Source organism: Aplidium turbinatum, chromosome 9 (genome assembly GCF_918807975.1).
Source record: "Aplidium turbinatum chromosome 9, kaAplTurb1.1, whole genome shotgun sequence".
In the NCBI taxonomy this organism is placed as follows: domain Eukaryota; kingdom Metazoa; phylum Chordata; class Ascidiacea; order Aplousobranchia; family Polyclinidae; genus Aplidium; species Aplidium turbinatum.
This window is the reverse complement of record NC_137480.1, coordinates 24,674,804-24,696,796: the sequence shown is the minus strand read 5'-3', so window position 1 is coordinate 24,696,796 and position 21,993 is coordinate 24,674,804. Positions and strand designations below refer to the sequence as shown.

Below are 21,993 nucleotides of genomic sequence, written 5' to 3'. Positions count from 1 at the left end.
TAACTAGCATATTTAAAAGCTCAGATGGTTAAAGTTTGTATTGAAATTTGCCTGATGATCATTGTGGCCAATACCATTGACATAATAGAAATCAAAAAATTTCTTTGTTTGATGTGAGCTATTACTGAGCTAACATAACCGTGATTGCATACCTAATATATATTAATGCATTACAATAATAATCATGCTATTTTGTATCTATATATTGTGACAACACATTGCAATTCTACAGCATGAGCTATAAAATTATATCATACAGATGCATCTCAATGTAAAATTGGAAGCAGTGGAAGACTGCACACTGCACAGTCACCATGTGGTATGACATTCCGTGTTTTGCCAAGACAAGAGACTTGATTGTTGTCAAAACAACATCCTTTCAAGTAACGTATTCTCACTACCGGTACTCGGCCACTGACAAGGTAGAAAACAAACAAACTAAAGCATTGATTACAATTAAATTAAACTATACTATAGTTTATTTTAATGTTCATCAAAACTGAACATTGATTCATAAGCAACATATAGCCTATGTGATAAACTGTTACAAAGTTGTATGCTCTCAAAGAGTGTTTAGCATTTGAACAAAATTTGGAGCTAGTATGCAAGCCTCCACCCTGGTCATAAATGCTATGATGTGAATATATTCAAAAATTAGAATTAACCAAGACATATGAGGTGAAGTATATGAACTATAAGGCAGTGGCTATTTGACCGGCGCCGGTCTTTGAATCTGAAACACTATTTGACCGGTCATGACGTCACTATACAGTCACTTATTTTTCTTTTTCTCTTCAAAGCAAAAGACGAGAGCGCGCATATAAGTTCTAAATCCAACCATTTCATTCAACTCGATACGTGGCGCGTCCGATACGTCGCCGCCTCCTATTCTAGACGGACTGAGTTCGATGCTACCTGGAAGCGTTCCCTTTTTTATTTATTTTTTTTTAAGAAAATTTTGACACAAAGTGCATTTTTGTAGTCAATTTTTAATTTGAGTTGCCTATAGCCCAATTTTTTATGTCTTTTCGAATGTGAGTAATAAAGTTAGAGTTTTTTTAATTTGCTGGAATTTGAGAATTTCTCTGGGTAATTTTCCGTTTGTGGCCGTGCTAAAACTACTGATATATAGCCTGGCCTACTACATAATTATTCATTCAGGCATGTTTTGAACCTTTCAAGGTTTTGCCACCTTTTCCCGTTCATTAGGTAACGTGCTGGTAGGTTTATATCGATTTTTGTAGTTAGTATCTTTTTCGTCCCGGACGCGTTAATGACGAAAAATAAAATGATTCATTGATTGATGTGACCGTGTTTGCCGAACGAAGCATTACATTTTTGCTCTCAACAAGTTAGTTATATACAATGCTTGTTTTAAAAAAAATGGTAATGGTATGTAAATTTAATGCAACTAGAATTAAAAATGCAACTCAAACTTCGGGTCAAAAAAAAAGAACGCTTCCGGGTAGTATCGAACTCACTCCCTCTAGAGTGGGAGGCGGCGACGTATCGCACGCGCCACGCATCGAGTTGAAAAAATTGGTCGGATTAGAACTTATATACGTGTTTCTCGTCTTTTGCTTTAAAAGTGAATAAGAAAAAAAGTGACTGTATAATGACGGTCAAATAGTGTTTCAGTTTCAAAGACCGGCGCCGGTCAAATAGCCACTGCCGAACTATAAAGCAAAGGTAAAGTAGTTTCACCCTATATGTTTGGTTGATTCCAATGTATGATGTCATGGTATATTTGACCAGGGCAAAGACTTGTACACCAGCTTCCAAAATTCATACTAGCCTACAATTATCAGCTGAGTATTAACACCTTGTACCTAGGTTTTAAGCTTCAGACTACATTGCAATATAAAAATCAGCTAAGTCTTAGATTATGATAGCTTAAAACCTACGGTACAAGGCTCAGATCCATGGCACCCAAGGCCTTAATAAAATCGTTTGTAGATTATTGTAATTTGTGTTTGTTGTGATAATATACAATGCAACGTAAGTAACAAATAGTTGAAAAAATCCAGAGATTATACATCAATTAAGTTAGCTGCTTTCAACCTGTTATGCAACTGAATGTTTAGTCAAGGACAAAGACGTTAAACTAACATCCTTTCCAGTGTTTACAGGCACTCTCAACACATACAGTAGTAGCTAACAATCCAATGATTGATGGCTTAAATGTATTTTAACTTTTAATTAATTACCGTCCATACCTATTTACTATTAATTTATCGCTTAATGGTTTTCCTCACTCGTACGTACAGTAGTATTAAAACGTTTAGTGCCAAAATACCGTATGGTCCAAAACAACTAACAAGTCACCTAACTTGGCTAAGCTTTGCTTAATGAGCTTGAAAGCTTAAATTGACCTTAATCCATGCAACAACCTCAAAACTGTCACACTAAACCAATTCTTTGTTGTAAGCCTTTCCTAGAACAATAAATTAGGATGCCTGCAATGTAGGCCATAATAGGTACCATAACACACTAAACAGCCTGGTTGTGTTGAGATTCAAAAATTCTATCGTAGAATTACTTGCGTTTATCTATGCATATCCTAAACAGCACAACATGTTTCTTTATCCAGTAGACAACGAACTAACCTAAATATTTCTAAATTAAGTCACAGGCATAAAACCTTAAAATTAGTATTTTAAAATAACAAATGTGGTGGAATGCCAGCTTGAGCAGTTACCATAGAAATTAATTATTAAAAAAATAAAAATAAATATCAGTTGTGAGAATTCGATAAATTATGCTTCTTTTTCAATTTTTTTTTATATAAATAAAAAGGTGACAATGACATTAACACAATAAAGGTGTTTTGACTTTTTTTTACATTGATAAATCTTTTCAAATATTTTCTTTAATTTTATTAAAAAGACCCTTTTTGATAATAAATTGATATTGAAATGAAAAAATCCCCTTCATCGCAATCAAAAAAAATATTTGTTTGCACTTTTCTCAGAATCAGTAATGTATGAAGAATGAACTCGGTTATAATACTTTCAAGTCTCAAAATCAGGTATTTTTGTGTCACACTATTTTATTTTTCGTGATTAACTTGCCCGGAACGTAGTTGCTGCACCAAGTTATATACCATCATGTCAATGAACGGGAAAATGTGGCAAAACCTTGAATAAAGTGCCTTTAATAGCAGAAGTACGGTATTTGTGTTTTGACAAGTAGGCCAAATAAGATGGAAAAGGAAAATCAAACATAAGAGAAACACATCTTAAGGCAGAAACGTGGAGCTGTTGGCTGCTCATGTAGACAACTTTATTTGCTTTAACTGAAAGTTTGAGGGTACCGGTATGCTTGCCTATGCTCAGTGGCGTACACAGGAAGGGCATTGATCGGTGGATTTATTCAGCTGCGTAGTCGAGTGGTGAGAACGCCTCCCCGACGTTTGAAAGCACGTGAGTTTGACACCGCTCCAGAGCATCCAGCTGTGTCTTGGCAAAGACACATATTGTCAAGCATGGGGAGCAGCTGACTCGACTATATATAATATATGTTCCTTTGCTGCTTTATGTCATCTGTTGTATTGTATCTGTGATCTCAGTGTGCTGTATGTTATTACAATGTGTGGAAATAAAAACATGATTATTCAATTATTTATTTATTTAATTCAGTATATATTTTCTTAATTTTTAACAATGTTGTCATTTGCTTTGATAGTGCTGACTGCTGTCCAAAACATAATAAATGCCGTAGCCTACTCTACTTTGTTAAATTACTAAGTAAGTTTCCTTTAAAACGTCAGGCAAAGCCTGATGGCCCCCTGCATATGTCACTGCCTATGCTAATCATTAATTTAAGTTCCTATATCATTTGTAATATGTATCATATAATTTTTTTCTTGATTGTTTTGTACATATTGATTCTTTTTTAATTTTGTTTTACTGTAGCATATTATTCTGGTTGTTTAAGTTGGCAGTCCAATCAGCATAATTTTTCCTTTCACAGTGATGAGACGTTGCATGTTTAAATTTTATATAAAATGTTTTTCTTTTTATTAATATTATTCTACAGTTTTTGTTTTTACCGTACCAAGTAAGCTTCGTAACAATCTGAGGAAACTTTGTGATATGTTTAAGGTTAAACTTTTATTGTGCCTTTGAATTGAAGATTACTGTAATTAAGTGCCACTGCTTGAGAAAATTTATCTTTTGCCTTGTATTTCTTACACATGCAAGCATAACCTTCTGAAAACTTAGAGTCTGATATAGCGATGCTTAATGTAAAATGAAAATATATTGCATCCATAAGTGTCGCTTGCAGTTGAAATTTACCCGTGTCTTTGAGGTTGTCCCATGAACATGCATTCTCTTCAGTATATATATATACGCTAGGCCTACACCAATAATGCGTGTTTGTATGCTATAATTTTTGAAAGTGTATGCTGCATTTTTAATATTTATTATTTATTAGTGTGGAAAATACAATGCTCATACATTGGATATCGACTAATAATAATAATTTATATCATACCAGCAGGGTGTAACATAGCGTCAATTAACAGTCTCCATAAGTGGTGATTTTCAGCCAACTGTCGCAGTTCTTCCAGGCTGTGCTTTGTGAGCAATCAAACTTTTCATATGAAAGTTTGTGCTGGTCTTCCTTTGTTTCTATTGCCTTGGATCAGTTTTGATAGTGGCAGAGTTTCATTGTAAACTGAGTTAGTGAGTTTATTGAATATCGTATTCTATGTCTCAGCCAGAGAAAGCAGGGGAGTTTCTCCTGCAACATCATATTACAGGTCATTGTGGATATGTTCAGAATGAAATTGTAAAAAAAATTCTTAATGATTGTGTGTGGAACATGTTAATGGTATTTTGAAGTTTTGTTGTTGGTTTCAATGTTTCACAAGCATATGTAAAAACTGGAAGAACAAGAGTTTGATATAATTTCAGTTTTAAAGATGATAACATAATTATATTCTGTAAATTTGCTGTTAACTGCATTTGCTTTGTGTAGTCCATCTTGAATGTCTGATCCAGGTCGTCCAATTTGTGATCCAACATGTTTATCATATATTGTTTAAACTGAATTGTATGGTATGTTTAGACTTTAGCCTATTGATTTATAATGAGTGCCCTGTGAGAACATTAATAGCCTAGTCAAATATATACTTTGTTTTCTTTACATTAATTACAAGTCCGACCTCTTCGGCTAGCATTAAATAATTATTCAGTCCAACTTCTTTAGTGACTATTTTTATAAAATATTTGTTTGTTGATATGGTTTATGCCACACTCTGCTCATGTGTTGGTGCGAGGTATTATTGCTTATCTGATTCAGGAAACATTATTCTTACTTTCTGCTTGGTGATGGCACTCCTTTTATATGTTTATGCCTACTACAGTATATAATGTATATCAATATTAAAACAAAATCTAAGGTCAAGTAGCATATATCATTTGTAGTTTGCAATTTCTAAATTCAAATGTCATCCTACACTTTCACATTTTATTTTGTACATATAAAGCCAATACCGTACCAACATATTGTTTGACATTATGTAGCTTAAAACTCTTTTGTGAATGTTAGATTATTATGGGACTTTGAATGCTTTATCCATAAATGACATGCATAGATCTATGCATCCATTTCTGTTTCAAAGTGCATAAACAGATAAACACTGTCCTAATTTGTTTGTTCGTTTTTATGTGGTTTCCATTTGCTGAAAATGCAGTAGTGTGATACTGTATTGATAGAATTTTATAGCAGTGTTTGTAGAAACAGCAAAATGGTACCGTATGAGATTTTTTTAAACAAAGTATTAAGAAGCTCTAGTGACAGCAGGCTACATTTTAAGAAATATCAAAAGCAATTCAATTGTTGAAATGTACCACAGAAACGTTTTTTAATTAATAGGTTCTCTGCATTGCTTCTACAAGCTTTATTTGATATTGTGTTCGATATAGTGGTAGTTGTGGCCGTAATGTTGGGATCACTTTGCTGAAATGATTGATGCTGTAATGACTGCTGTACGGCAGAGCAAAAAATGCATTAGTTAGTCTTTGATGCTGTTTGTCATGTTGCCTTGGCCGATTCACCATATTACATCGTAATGTATATATATTATTGGTATTGTATATTACGGTATATAATTTCACAGCAAATGAAAAAAGAAAGTTTAGTTTGTGTTTATTGTTTATGAGCGCATAAAGTAGCCTATCTCTATAGCCTATATGTATATATTGCTATACTGACGTTGATATTTGCGTGAAGCTTACATGAAACAGTAAGCATATATAATTGATTATTATAATTTGCTGTCATTGCTGCCATCTGTAGGCCTACTTCAGAAAGAACGCTGTGCATTATTGCAGATGTCAGTGAGCCTGACAACGTTAGCGAAGCACCCAGAGGGAGTCTGAGGGACTTCCCCCATAAAAAATTGATACCTTAAAATTACGCATTCACTTTCATCCTACTGTAAATCAATAGTAAAACTGTTTAGTCAAAATATTTCGAGGGTAAATTCCCACCCCTCCCCCCGACTACGTCCCTGTTTGCAACCGAACCTACCATTAGTCTTCACAAATTAGCAACCGCATTTGAAAAACAAGTGGTTTATTCATTGGTCTAACGATTGGAGATAAGCATATACTTCTAAGTACTCCTTCGGAGTCAGGCGTGGTATATAGCTACCTTCCACGTTGTTTTCATCTTTTATCGGAACAATTGGGCGAAATTGTGGTTCCATGCCAGTCTGCACCGCAACGGTATTTCTTCCTCCTTGATCTAAATTATTCCTGTTGCATTCCTGACAGGAAACGTATTGCATTGCTTCTTCGAAGCTGGGGTAACCCCCTTCAGGAACGCAAGTTGGGCACTGATCACACGTCAGACGAGGCTGTTGCAAAGAGCTCAAGAGTTGCTGACGTATTTGGTCCCTAGTGCAAAATCCTTCGCGTTCCTCTTCATTTTCACCAAACGGATTTCTTCCTCCGGGAAATTGCCCTCCGAATCTTTCTGCACCTGGTCGGTTGAATCTTCCGAAAAGTCCACCTTGACCTTGTCTACCATTGGGTCTTCCTCCAAATGGCGGATCGTTACCTCCAATGCCGAATCGAGGGCCACCACCGGGCCTTCTTCCTCCACCCCCTGGTCTTCGTCCCATCCCCCCGGGACCACCTGGTCTTTCCCCTGGACCCCCAGGTCTTCTCATTCCCCCCGGGCCATCACGTCTTTGGAAAGTGCAATTGGGCAATTGCAGTCTATTGCATTCACGACATTCGCAACAGCTGAAAAAAATGATGTCGTTAATTGACGATTAAGTTATTAATTGTTGTCTTCTGTAGGCTATCACCCTTTTAGGGTGAAACAGAAGACAAGAGCCTACAACAACATACTACAGTAGAGTAGTAGGTAGTACTAAGTAGGCTACTAGAGGTTTTAGAAAGTAATAATTATATTTTATGTCGTTAAATATACCGTATGACTTATAAGAGGAATTAAATATACGTTGAATTTTTTGAACGTACAGTAGAACTCGGTTAATCCGGATTCGATTTGACCGGCGATTCCATCCGGATTAGGCGAAGATCCGGATTAACCGATGACGGTTTTTATCAAGCCTGACGTTACCTAGATAGAAGGGTATCGGTAAAAATCACCGAAATTGAACGCATTAGTGTGGTCATCTGTCAATTCCGAGACGCGCGATCACCATATTAGCGATAGAATTCTTTTGAAATGCAGTAGCCTATGCATGTAAAACGATTGTATTTGTAGACTCTGCGTCTAACGCAAGAACACACTGGCAAAAGTTATATCTTCAGACATGCGTGTCGGAATAATCTGTAGTCACTCAAAACTTTTGAAAACAGTTACGGAAGACGAGTTTCTTTGGAAAACTTACAAAAAATCAAACAAAGTCTTCTATTGGAAAAACATCACCGACATACCGCCGAAAATTCCACCGACATCTTTTCAAGTTACAGTACGAGTTTGGGCATTTGCGCACGAATTTTGCGTTAGGAGGGATTACTGTTCATGAAAAGAAGAAACACGCAATAATTTATTGCGTCACATTAACGGAACAATATGCAGGGGTTTAAAGTTTTATTGTATTATAATGCAGGGGTTTCGAGGTTTTTATTGTTGATTTAATGTTTATAACCCCTGATAACAGCAGAACCGCTGCTGGCGTAACAAAGCTTCGATGGCGTAGAGATAACGCAATGAGTCTCAAGTTCTTTTATTCTTGAGTTCGAATATTATTTAGATTTGAATTTTGAAAAGTTATCTTATGAGTCTGAGTCTTATAAATTTTATGAGTAAATCTTATATTATGAGTCAAAATTGTTTTGTGCAGAGGTATATAAAGCACTTTCAGAAAAAGGAAAAAGCAAATAGTTTCGTAATTTAAAATTGGCAAATTCCAATAATGTTTACGAACTAGGTTGAACTCCTGCTAGTGAGATTCCATTAAAGAGGTGAACTGCGGGTATACTGAATAAGCAATAAATGGCCATTTTAACAGACTCACTTGAGAAAGCTGCGGGTGGTAGGTTATTTGAGTAAAAAATGATCCATCAAAATTATCCCAGTGCACCACAAGTGAGTTTTCTTAAGAAACGCAACTACTTATTCTCACTGTTGGGTTCAGTGAGTTTTTAAGAAACGTAAATGTTATGTGAGAATTACATTTTGTAGAGAGCTAAAAACAATGGAAATTCATTCAGGTCCCTACAAATAGATAAGAAATTTCTCGCAATAAGCCACGTTACGTTTTAGCATAAAATGGAAAATCCGGATAAAGCGATAAAGAAAGCGCAACTTTTGTCCGGAATAGGCGAAGATCCGGATTAAATAATCCGGATAATCCGAAGCTGTTTCTTAAGAAAAAGATTACAAATCATTTGTACTTCCAGTTTCATCCGGATTAGGCAAAGATCCGGATTAACCGAGTTCTACTGTAGTTATATATTTTCTAGGCCTAATGTTTATAGGCTTAAAATTTTCTTTTGGGTTGCAAGTTGCTGCACTCCAAAGTCGTAACATGTTGATTTTAGACCGAACTCGGCTACTAGACCGGAAGTAAAGCAAGGTCAAATTTATTTTATGCCAACCATTGATGGAAAAATTGTATGTTGAATAAAGGTGCTGCCCATAGTTTTTTTTAATCTTTATCCTCGGACTGACTTTTGTCAGACCTTTCTGACCTTGGTAGGTTATTCCTGTTAGTTTCGCATAGCCTACTTGTAGAGACTCTTGACGCATGGCCGGTTACCGAGATTGGCAAAGTGAAGATTTCCGATTGTTGAAGTCTTGTTGCCGGAGAACTATTCCATCCATTAAGTTATACGTGCTGCTGAATGTAGAGCAGTCCTGAAATGCGTTGCTCAAGCGCACACCCCGAGATTCGAACCAGCGCCGCGTGATCTTGAGTCGGGCGCGTAACCATTGAGCTAACGGGGCGGACATGATTTGATCCAATTATGTACCGTATTTATTTGGCCTTTTGTTAAAAATAAGACACCCACCCCTGTAAAAGACTATAAGGGGTGGGTTGACTATTTAGAGACCAAAATGTTTAATATATTGTAGCACTATTAGATTTCCAAGTGTTGTAGCTCTGTGCTGGTCACGATGAATATAGCCTAGACTGCAACTGACCGTGGCTCCAATGGAACTCCTTTGAAGCAGGGAATAACATGATCTTGGCCGTCAGGTTTGCCAGTCGTGCTTGAGTAATACGCAGAGACGTAGCGGTAAGCTGCTGCATTTCCGTCCGGCTGAAACAGATATTTGCAAATGCACGTAAGGAAAAGTCAAAATCGTTCATTTCAAGAAACTGACACACTGAAAAACCGTTAACCTGGCTGTTTTAAAAGTCATGCTTTATGATACATTATGTCGGAAAAACATCAGCAGGCTATTAATAACCACAATAACCCGAAACAGTAAAAGTTCATGCTCTTAAGACTAAATTTATCTAATTTAGGGTGCCCAACGTATAAGACCATGCCTAAAACATTCTTGTCTCCCTCTGACCAAATTGTTGCTTTTTTATGTTTTTTAACTTAGGTAAATTTCAACAATGCCAACTTGATTAGGCTAATTCTTAGCATGATCTATCTCTACATACCGTCCATCAGTAAGCCTAATCCTAAACATCATTCGCAAATGTCTAAAAGAATTGGTCAAGCATTAACTTATATGACGTCATTGTCCCCCTAATATGAAATTGGACAGCTCATTATCATCTCACCATGAACCCGCCGCACTCGTCCAGCTCTTGTGGCTTTCCATTGTACATGTTGGAATCATAAATCGCAAAACCATCAAGAGCAACTCCAATAATGTGGGGAACCTGATCCAGAGGATTTCCAACGCATCTGGAAGAGAACATAGCTTGGAGACCATAGATTGATTGATTGATTGAATCTTTATCCTCGGACTGGGAAAGCTTCTTGAAGAGCTTAATCCTGGCAGTTTCGCATACTTGTAGAGGCTTTAAATCACTGACGCAGGCCCGGTCACCGAGATTGACAGAGTGAAGTTTCCGATTGTTGAAGTCTTGTTGCCAGGGAACTATTCCATCCATTAGATGCCGCTGAATGGAGAGCAGTCCTTAACGTGCGTTGCTCAAGCGCACACCCCGAGAGTCGAACCAGCGCCGCTTGATCTTGAAGCTTCTTCGTTCCAGAAGTGACGCGCTAACCAATTGAGCTATCGGGGCGGATATAGAGTTGCAACTATGTGCAATTCATAATTACACTGGCTGCATTTGTAGTTTGCAGCCCGAGCCTCCCATTTATGTAGTTTTATTTTTTTATCTATTAAAATGAAACTGCAAAAAAACGTTAAAAGTATTCGATGCTTTTACATTTCAGCTTATCATTGAAAAGCAGCCCTTGCAAAGGTTTTCGCTCTAGCTAACTCACTAACAGTTAAACCAACGTCTTTTGATGCTAAACATTTACTTCAGAAATGTTTTTCCAAAATGTAACTCAAGATAGGCTAAGCTACTTTTATTTTCTATTTTCCCAATTACCAAAACTTGATGTTTTAACATCAACTCGTGTTTAGCCTACTGTAGTCAATAGACGATTGGTATGGCTATGAGTAGGCTAGGCTATCTTACTTACAAGGGATTTGGAGCGCGATGGAAATGGTATTCCCCATTTGGACTGGGATGGCCGTTGCAGAAATCGAAGGTGCCTTCTTCAAAGCGATTTGCATCCACACAATTTGACTCGAAGTGATTATAGAACATAGTTCCTCCGGTGTTTACGCCTAAAAATAAGTTCTATCACCAACAACCACGCTTTAATTTTACTCCCGCTGCAGTATGATTGTGAGGATTGGGCAAACCTACTTGCTATAACAGAATGTCGTCCGACTCCGAGAGTTGCTTTCAGCCAACAAAAGTTGTCTTTTTTTTATCTTGTTTCAAGATCATCAGATGTTAGAACGATATGACAAGGACAAATTTTGCTGACCGGGCATAAAATGCATCTCAGTTTTGAAACTAAAAGTTCAGTCGTGAATTTCTGGTCTCTGGCAGTTCTGGCTATCAACCGTAATCAATTAACAGTGGTATCGCAGGAAACAGTGATGTTGACAGAGGGTACTTTTTGACTGGATACGTTTCTATGTTAAAGAAAATTTGCGTATTTTTTTGCTAAAGTGGCTTTGCACAGTGTTTTTCTAACACTGTTTTATCGATGCATATTTTAAACCTTTCGGTTTTGTCATCTTCTGTTGGTGCGAAATTCATGTAGCCTATACCTTATCGTCTATATGTTCGCGTCAGCAATGAAAAATAAATTGAATAGAAAGTGCATTTGCACCATGTAATGATTGCTTGCTTGTAGTTCACCTTGTTTACTCGCTTACATAATCATGTGTGCCCTAGGCAATTGTACGCTTTCTAGTTCTGTACTCTAGCCTTGCCACTGATACATCTTGCAGTTGTACTGGCAGAACGAGGAGAATAGAATTGTGCAGAACTATGTCTACCGTAGATATATTTAGTTAACCTTATATTTGTTTTGTTTGTTTAGCACGAATTTATGTTGATTAAAGCCAAGTTATGTTTCTAGTTTGGTTTATATCGTAACACACCAAGTTTTATTTCGGAGGCTACTCCTGCTTTTTAAGAGAAAACTAGATATTTCCTCCCATTAGCGATGGCGGCTCGTCCTGATAGACGGCAGTCAGTCTACCTTTGTGAAATTAGTAGGCTAATGGTAGCCTAATGTAAAACATATTTGCAGCCTATGCATTAAAACTAACCACAAGCCGCTCCTGCTTCTTAGGTTTTCTTTTTCTGAAGCTGTGCTTCGATTTTTAGCATTATTTTTTTGTGCCTGACAATGTTATTGGCTACCAGACCCAAATTAGCTTCTCAACTATACCTAAGGCGTGGTTACTTTAAGGACCAAACAAGTTAAGAACTTTTGAATTACTGGAAGGCTACATTATAAACACTGGCTACAAACCAACTGGTCCCATAGGTGTGCAGTAAGATTCCGTTCCAGCTACCGGTCTTCTTGGAATCTGGAAAGATCGCGTCCGCGGGCGAATCGATGCGTCTGGACGACAACAGCCCAGCGATGTATTGTAACAAGGAGCTGTGGAAAAAAACAATTGAAGTTGTACTGAAAATTGAATGAGGCTGTTCACCAGGCATTAAATTAAATAATATGAGATGTTCTACTGGTGCAAATTAAGCTAAACTATCACAAGATGTATACAGTGACAATCTGCTTTTATTCCGACGTTTCGTCAATCAGATTAAATTAAATGATTGACGAAACGTCGGAATAAAAGTAGATTGTCACTGTATACATCTTGTGATAGTTTAGCTTAGTTTGCACCAGTAGAACATCTCACATTATTTAATTGAAGTTGTATTTACAAATTAAACGAAACAAAAATATAAAAGGTAGAGTAAGCCAGGATCAGTCTGCGCTTTACCTTGCAAGGTATTGAATAGGCAGGAGCGCCGGAAGCGGGGGGCAGGGGGGCGGATGCCCCCCTGCCCGATGCCCCCCTGCCCTCAATTTTTCTGCAGATGGAGGGGAAGGGGGGGGGGCAATGGTGCCCTTTTAAAGTAATGTAAACTACTGCACGTTTTGCAATATAACAATTTCTGTTATTCGCTTTTAGCCTAAAATCTTTCATTTTTGCCACAAAATAATATTTACGGCACAAAATTTTGCAACACAGTAGGCCTACAGGCCTTAAAACTCGTTTTTTTTCGGCAGCCATCGTGGCCTACCGGGAGATCGTTCTCGGCGGCCAAATCTGCGTGCTTGGAGCCATAATAACAATAACGATAGCACAAGTAAATAGAATTAAACTTGCAACAATGCTAAAATGATCACTTAACGTTGTTGAAGACTGGGCCTGGGCGACGTGGTACAATAGAATCGTTGCAACACGCAATAACTGCTTTATCGGGATTGTAATTCAGTGCTGTGGGACCATCTATCTAACGACACTCGCACGAGTGTCTCCAATGTGGCTGATTTTAAAGAAGTTCGCCACTCCCCTAGAATTCTTTTTAGCAACGAAAACAACGTATCGACATAAAAACGACAATATTGCCAGCCGACGTAAATTAGCACTTCGGATTAAAACTTTTTTAAAATAAACGTCGGGAATTACAAACAAGACTTACGGCGCTGGTGATCGCAGCTGGATATATTCCATCAATAACAAATATTCCCGCACAATGCAACAGTGGCGATTATGACGCGCTGACCTAATTTTGCGTCACTTTTTGATACTACATATTTTCGACAGTTAATCCACGATCGATCATTCTATTGCGAAATTAAATAATTGGCTAGAAGAGACCGGCGGCCAAACTTGGCCGATTGAGGAGGTAGCACCGGCGGTCATTCGAGCACTACTGAGCGGCCATGGCCGCAGGCTGTTTTAAGGCTTGACAGTAGGTTAGCCTACATCATTATAACATAGCATGATGCTCTTCTTTGTATACCGGACACTTGTAGGCTATCATTACTCAATCAATACATAGCGAGCTGATAGATTAGCATTATTGCTATATCTTCTCTTAAAACTTGAAAACAAATTGGCCTTATAGTAAACAAAAGTGCCCTTTTTTCGTAATCTTGCCCTCCCCAGTCAAAAATCGTTCCGGCGCCCCTGTGAATAGGCCTAAGTGGTTTGGATACTTAGCCTTAATTGTAACGAGTTTACAGTGTTAGTTAGAATTCGATAACTTGTCACCTCATGGAAGGGAGAAAAAAGCAAGAAATTAGACAAACTGACGAATTATGCAAACAGGTCAAAGCTAACGTAGGCCTATAGGCAGTGCCGGTCTCAGGGTACTTTCGGGCCTGTGCGGAATATGCTTTGCGGAGCCCAATGACAATGATCAAATTCAGTAGCGTAACTAGGTATTTTGAAAGGGGAGGGGGTTGACGGCCGGCGGGGGAAAGCCAGCGGTGGAGGGTCTGGGGGGGGCCTCCTGTAGAAAATTTTGAAAAATTAGTTTGACTTTGGTGCATTCTGAGAGCATGTTCAACAAAAATTTGGGTATGAATATTACTGTAAAATGGTGCTGTCCGGTGGTATAGCAAAAGGATAAGATCATGTTTTCTTTGGCATTTTGCGTGTGAATCAAATTGAATTTTTTCCTTTGGAAATGACAAAAATTACTGCATTTTCTGAGTAAATTGCGGGCCCTGTGCGATCGCAAAGTTTGCACAAGCCAAAGACCGGCACTGGTATAGGAATTGTGCCGGGACCGAAAAAATGTTAGGAATTAAACGATTTCTATTGTGGTTAGCTACAACGTAAACCAGGTGTGGTATTCGTGTGTGACGTAACAATGACCCACTGTTACCGTCTTGTTATCGTATGCGCTATGATCAGTTTAGTACTGTAGTTCTCGCTTAGTGGTTGCTAATTGTAAACTGTTGCTCGATTGTACATAGTATCGATAAGCTGTAGTTCTTTCACAATTCAGATATACAACATGGCGTCGCCGACATTTTAAAGCCGAGCCAAGAGAAAGCTAGAAGGACATTAAATTTGCTTATAGCCTAGATTTACTGTCAGCTGAGTTTAGCAAAATTTTGGGTTAGCCTAGGCTACCTAGTATTTCTAATCATGCCAAAGTCGCGCAAAGAATTAGAAGCTGAACTTCAAGCAGCTAAAAAGAAATTATCTGAATTAACTGCAGCGCAACCCACAGACACTGAAGCTGATGAAATGGCCGCAAGCTCAGCCACCCCAGCATGGCTTCAACAATTTTTAAAATCGCAATTAGAAATGCAACATCGCGCTCAAGTGCAGACAGCTGAAAGTCAGCAACAAATGCAAAATCTAATTGCCCAAATGATTCAGCCGCAAACGCCTGCAGAAGATTGCCCACCAACTAGGCACAGTGAGGTCGGGAATCATAGACCCTCAAAAGCAGATGCGCAGAAGCCGCCTGTACTTAATGTAGGAGTCTCGTTAGGCGAATTTTCAAGATGGCGGAAGTCGTACAACGATTACGTCACAGTCTCGCAAGCAGCACAGCTATCTCGTCACAGCCGATTAGCGTTAATGAGAAGTTTTTTCTCTGTAGAAATGCGAGAAGCTCTCGAACATGTCTTACTCATACCTGATGACACAGAGCTTCAACCGGAAGAAGTTCTCGATAAAGTAAAGGATTACATTCGAAGCCAACGCAACATAGCCTTGGATTGTGTAGCTTTCGAAGAAAGAAGACAGCTCGAAGGGGAATCTTTTGATTCGTTTCTTATTGCTATTAAAACGTTAGCTAGAGAAGCCGATCTTTGTGTGAACTGCTTAGATCGCCGCTTAGTTACAAAAGTTATGTCTGGAATTTCAAACAAGGAACTTCGACAGAAATTGTTAGCTATCACGCCGCTTCCAACTCTTCAGAAAGTAACTGATGTTTGTAGATCAGAAGAAGCTGCAAAATTAGACGAAGCTGCCATGGAAAGGACGCGGAGCAGGTTTATTAACCGAAATAAACTTCCGCGACGTCCATATAGGCCTAAATCTAGAGAGAGAGATGTGAAATCATGCAGACGATGTGGAAAACCGAACTGCCCACCCAGAGGACAAACCCAGTGTCCTGCTAAAGACAAGGTATGTCTAAAATGTCGCAAAAGTGGACATTTTGCTTCTGTATGCCACTCTAAGATGTCAAATTCTGTCAGTCGCGTAACTAACAAGAAACACACAGGTCAAGTTAAACGAAGTGCTATTAATTCATTGCATAAGGATAGCCTACCAGCTCCGAAAATTTTAGTTACATTGCGATCAGCAAAATCTAGAAGTGTTATTGGTTCCAGTCAAGCCACGCCGGATACCGGTGCTGAAGCCACCCTTATAGGAACAGGCAAGCTTAAACAGTTAGGGTACGATCTTAGCATGTTAAATCCACCAACTAACGATCCTTTAATGACCGCGAATGGACAGTCACTTACATGCATTGGTACTTTGTACTGCGAAATAGAGTATGGAGAAATGTCTTCAAAAGAAACCATCTATGTGTGTAACGAAGTTGAAGATTTTTTACTCGCATGGTATGTTTGCAAGCAACTTAGTATTTTGCCACCAGACTATCCTAAACCTCTAACCTTGCATCAATTGCATACTGCCAAGCTAATTTCAAATGTAAAAGAAAGCAAGTTTCATATTTCAAATCAACCTACTCCAGAAGAAGTCGATCAGATGAAACATACACTTTTGAATGAATTTCAAGATGTATTTGCTAGCGATGGCGAACTCCGTCAAATGAATGTCAAGCCGATGAAAATCTCTTTGAAGAAAGAAGCACAACCATATGCTGTATCTACGCCTCGTCAAATTCCTTTGGCGTACAGACACCTTCTTAAAGAAGAACTTGAAAAACAAGTTGCAGCTGGTGTTATAGAACCAGTTACAGAAGCAACTGATTGGGTTCATCCTATCGTTGTGGTGCCAAAGCCAAAAGGAGGTATTCGATTATGTGTTGATCTTCAAAAATTAAACCAATACGTTCGACGCCCTTACTATCCATCAAAGACGCCGCATGAAGCCGTCACAAATATCCCATCTGGGACAAAATATTTTACTACATTGGATGCGGCAAAAGGATATTGGCAAGTCCCTTTAGCTCCTGAAAGCCAGGACCTCACTACTTTTATTACTCCACACGGAAGATTTAAGTTTCTAAGAGCGCCTATGGGATTAACTTCTTCCCAAGATGAGTACTGTGCCAGAGGTGATGAAGCAATCTACGGCATCGACTTTGTCGAAAAAGTTGTTGATGATATTCTAGTTTATAGCAAAACAGCGCAACAAAGTCTCAACACCGTTGTCGAAGTGCTCAATCGATGCAGAAAGTATGGAATCACACTCAATCCTTGTAAGTTTAACTTCATGTGCACCACCGTTGACTACGTTGGTTATGTGGTGAGTGAGGATGGAATAACAGCAGATCCTAAACAAATACAAGCTATTTCCGATTTTCCCACCCCTAGTAACCTTAAAGGTCTTCGCTCCTTCATGGGTATGGCAAATCAGCTGGAAGGATTCACGTGCAGACTGAGTGAAGTCGCTTCTCCTCTTAGAGATTTGTTGAAACCCAAAAACGCTTTTGTTTGGACCCCAATTCACGATGAAGCATTCAAGGAGACAAAAGCAATCCTTTGCAGTCCTCCCATCCTAGCTTCCTTTGATCCGAAGCTACCTACTATGCTTCAAACTGATGCGTCCCGACTCAAGGGATTAGGGTATGTTCTTTTACAGAAGCATAATGACAAATGGAAACTCACAAAGGCAGGATCTCGTTTTACGACTGAAACAGAATCCAGGTATGCCATGGTTGAACTAGAGTTACTCGCAGTGGTATGGGCAATAAATAAATGTCAAATTTACCTCAAAGGTTTGCCTACATTTGACATAGTTGTGGATCATAAGCCATTAGAGTCAATCCTGGACAATCAAACTTTGGATATGGTAGACAATCCCAGAATTCAACGGCTGAAAGAAAAGCTAGGGGGATACATATTCAAAACTGTCTGGAGAAAAGGCAGAAATCATGAAATCCCTGATGCCCTATCCCGAGCTCCATGCAGAGACCCAGAAAAAGACGACTTGATTACTGACGAAGTCGTCAGTACGACCATACACAAGGTGTTTGCAATCCTCAGAAACGAAGAAGGTGCCATCCGTGCTGATCCTATATTGGAAGAACTCAAAGAAGCCACTCGCACAGATCAACAAAGTCAAGAGCTTATAGCGTTAATCCAAAACAATTTTCAAGACAAGCAGCTGAATTCTGCTTCTCAAGTTTTTAAGAAACTAAAAGATCAATTGTCGATCGAGGATGGATTGATTCTCTTGGACAGTCATCGCATCGTGGTGCCTCAGGCTAAAAGAAAAGAAATCCTGACCAAGCTGCATTGTTCTCATCAAGGCATTGACAGAACCAAACGTCGTGCCCGACAAACTGTTTATTGGCCAGCTATCAACAATGACATAAAGACTACAGTTGAATCTTGTAGCAAGTGTCAAGAGCACTCATCCAGCCAACAGCAAGAGCCAATGAAGTTTGATCCTCCTCCAACTCGCCCCTTTGAAGAAGTATCTATGGATCTTTTCAGTTACGCGGGAAAGTGTTATCTCGTGTATGTTGATCGTTTATCTGGATGGATAAAGATCACAGAGTTTAGCCACGATCCAACTTCTCAACAGGTGATCAGTGTTATCAGGAAATACTTTGTAGATACAGGTGTACCAGTCCGCGTGAGAACAGACGGAGGACCTCAGTTCACTTCCAGTAGATTTCGACAATTTCTAAAAAGATGGGGTGCTACCTCTGTGCGCAGCACACCTCATTATCCTCAGTCGAACGGACACGCTGAAGCCGCTGTCAAGGCTATGAAGAACCTCCTTGCTAAAACGTCTGAAAGAGGCAGCATTGACAGCGAAGAATTTTGTGAAGGCTTTCTAGAATGGCTAAATACTCCGAAAGCTCATGGTTTATCACCCGCTGAAATTTTATATGGATCTCCCATACGATCGATCGTGCCGGCCCGGATCCAGTCGTTTAGTGAAGCGTGGAAAAATAAATTTGACAATTGGGATAAAGCTGCAGCAAGCATGAAGAAATATGCAGAACAAAATTATAACAAGCATTCTAAAGTTCTCAATCCCCTTCTTATCGGTCAAAGTGTACGGATACAAAACCCAGTTTCACATAAATGGGATCGTATCGGTCAAGTTGTTGGCATAGGTAAAAACCGTGATTACAACATCAAACTACCCAGTGGTCGAATCTGCTGGCGTAATCGACGATTTCTGCGACCAGAGATAGATGATGCCACCGCGACTCACAGGACAACCGAAGGAGAGGATGAGATACCTTCGCCCAATCGGAAAGTTCATTTCAATGACAATGTTAATGTGCGATCGATACCTCCACGACGGAGCAGGCGACGTGCCAAAGGACCGCCAAAGTTGAATGACTATGTTTGTACATAAAGCTCCGGACGTTGACAAACAAACTGTTGCTCACAACTTCCTTGTAGAAAAAGGGGGGTTGTGGTATTCGTGTGTGACGTAACAATGACCCACTGTTACCGTCTTGTTATCGTATGCGCTATGATCAGTTTAGTACTGTAGTTCTCGCTTAGTGGTTGCTAATTGTAAACTGTTGCTCGATTGTACATAGTATCGATAAGCTGTAGTTCTTTCACAATTCAGATATATAACACCAGGTAGGGCCGTGTGCGCACCATCTCTTCCCCCATCCGGAAATCTACCGGTGGGCCCCTATGTTTAATCTACCTTTTTTGACAAATTTTAATTAAATTGACCTCATTAAAGAAGCATTAACAGTTTACAGTGTAAACTGCAAAATCAAGCGGCGCTGATTTGACTTTTGGGGTGTGCGCTTGAGCAACGCATTTCAAGGACAGCTTTGTGTAGTGGCACCTAGTGGACGGAATATTTCACAGACAACAACATTTCGACTACAGGAAAGTTCACTATGCTTTTGCCGGTAACGAGGCCTGTATCAGTGGTTCAAAGCCTCTACAAGTAGCCTATGCCAAACTGCCAGGAATAATCTTTAGAGGCTTTCTCATTCCGAGGATAAAGATTGAAAAAGCAGCTCTTGCAAAATTTACAGAGTAGGTTAGGCTATTTGTAAACGGCGAATTACTAAACTATATAGGAAAAAAAGCTTACAAAAGATATTTTTTCAAAGTTTTTAATTAGATATTCAAGAAACGTGTACGACGAGTCCAAATTACATCAAGTTATCTTGTTGTGTATCGCAGTTTCGAATATTAAACTCTTCAGCACAACTTTAGGCTATAATTGGCATAGTAAAATCTTTAGTAGGTCAGTTCAAGTGTGCAGCAGGTTTAGAAAGAAACCAACAATAGTGTTTTTGGTTGCTAAGAAACAAATAAATTTAGTCTGGGATTCTTAATTAGAAATCGTCTTAATTTTGTAACCAAGCAAATCGATTGATATTTTACTCAAGTTCAAAAAGTGGATTTATTCATTTTTACTTAGCCTAGTCTAGGCTAGGGATGGTAGAAGTAGGGGATTGCTCACTCAAAAGTAAGGTGGACAACTGGAGGGTCACAATGTTATAACAAAATTTGATGCAACTACAGCTTGAGGTCTACTGCCATATGTCGCATACTCAGGTACAGTTGTTATGACCTGCCCACGTGTGTGCAAAGTGTGTATCGCCAACATAAATGTAAGAAATGTGTGATATCATGTTTAATTAATAGTATTTAAGTCATGATAATGCAGTGGTAGACTTCACGCAACACCGGCAACGGTAGGCAGCCTCACACTTCTGCAGTAAGGTTTTGCAGATTTTCTAGCACCCAAAGTTTAAACCAAATATAGCAATTCATTTAATGAGAATAAATTTACCTAAAAGCAAAGAAAACTTTGTGCAGTTCTGCTAATTTTTGAACTTCTTAGTAACCCTCCAGCTGTCCACTTTGCAAGAAAAATCAGTAAAGTGAGTCGTCCCGATATTCTACTGTCCCTAGTCTAGGCCAATAGCCTATTAAAAAGTAGCCTATAGGTTTCTATGTGTTTTTATTTTCAAAAGTAAAAAGAGACGCCACCCAGCCTTAGTAGCGTAGCACCTACTTACATGTGTAGTGACCTGGCTCTCCAGTTATAACTACGACCAAAACGTCATCATCGCCTTCCTTGAGGCCGATTTTGAACCTGCTTGGATCTCTAATCGTCGAATGGCCGTTGCCAAGCAGAATCAAGATCTCGTAGTTTGTGAGCGCTTGTGACGTAGCAACAGCAAGAATTGCAATGAAGAGAATTCTATAAGTCATGATGCCACTGCCTGTTTTTGTCAACCAATTGTCTATCGGACAACTGACATTAGATATCATTTCATGGGCTATTTATGAAGCTTTTATCGCATTCAGCTTGCCCGCAGGCGATACGGTCGAGTGACCCGCTGATAGGCTACATTGTGACGTTGACACCGTAGGCTATCATTTAGCTGCAAAGATTTTGCTTTTGTCAAAATAGCGCGATGTTTTTTCTAAGAAAGTGGAATTAAAGTCAACGGCAACACACAAATTTAAAGTGGAGTGAACCAACGCACTCGTCGGCATGTAACCAAAAAAGATTTTACACTGAAAAACTGCAGTATTTTTTCCTAAATTTATCACCTACCTAAGTCTCGTAAAGGATGTAACTCAAAAAGTATAATAACTTAGTTGCCTTATGCATTTTTGACAAGAAACAAGGCTATTGGCTCCATTAAATTTAATGAACATAATGCCAGATAGCTCTGTTGGTTAAGCGCCTGACTTTATAAAGGAACCGCAAGATCAAGCGGTGCGACTTCGACTCTCGGAGTGTGCAACGCATTTGAAAGCCTGCTGTCCGTTCAGTGGTACCTGGTGGGTGGATGGAATAATTCACATTCACTATCAACAACACTGGAGCCACTTTTAGCATTGTTCTGTACAAGGACAACTTCATCCA

The 21,993-nt window shown here is 39.0% G+C and overlaps 1 protein-coding gene across 1 annotated transcript; it reads right to left on the bottom strand.

Annotated features, from left to right (window-relative positions):
* Window positions 1–6,589: 6,589 nt before the first annotated feature.
* Window positions 6,590–21,351, bottom strand: LOC145777711 (uncharacterized). The gene is made up of 6 exons (XM_082589148.1): window positions 21,134–21,351; window positions 12,468–12,599; window positions 11,112–11,259; window positions 10,232–10,358; window positions 9,637–9,755; window positions 6,590–7,259 (listed from the first exon to the last, which is right to left on the bottom strand). Exons 1-6 carry the CDS (start codon window positions 21,327–21,329, stop codon window positions 6,590–6,592), a joined length of 1,392 nt encoding a protein of 463 aa, XP_082445274.1. The 5' UTR covers window positions 21,330–21,351.
* Between the last annotated feature and the right edge of the window lie 642 nt (window positions 21,352–21,993).

Excerpts from the sequence above, each read along its gene's own strand:
- LOC145777711 (XM_082589148.1), bottom strand. The coding sequence starts at position 21,329 with ATGACTTATAGAATTCTCTTCATTGCAATTCTTGCTGTTGCTACGTCA. Across the intron at positions 12,600-21,133 it reads AGAGCCAGGTCACTACACAT|CTCCTTGTTACAATACATCG; the intron begins GTAAGTAGGTGC and ends TTTTTTCCACAG. Across the intron at positions 11,260-12,467 it reads CACACCTATGGGACCAGTTG|GCGTAAACACCGGAGGAACT; the intron begins GTTTGTAGCCAG and ends ACTTATTTTTAG.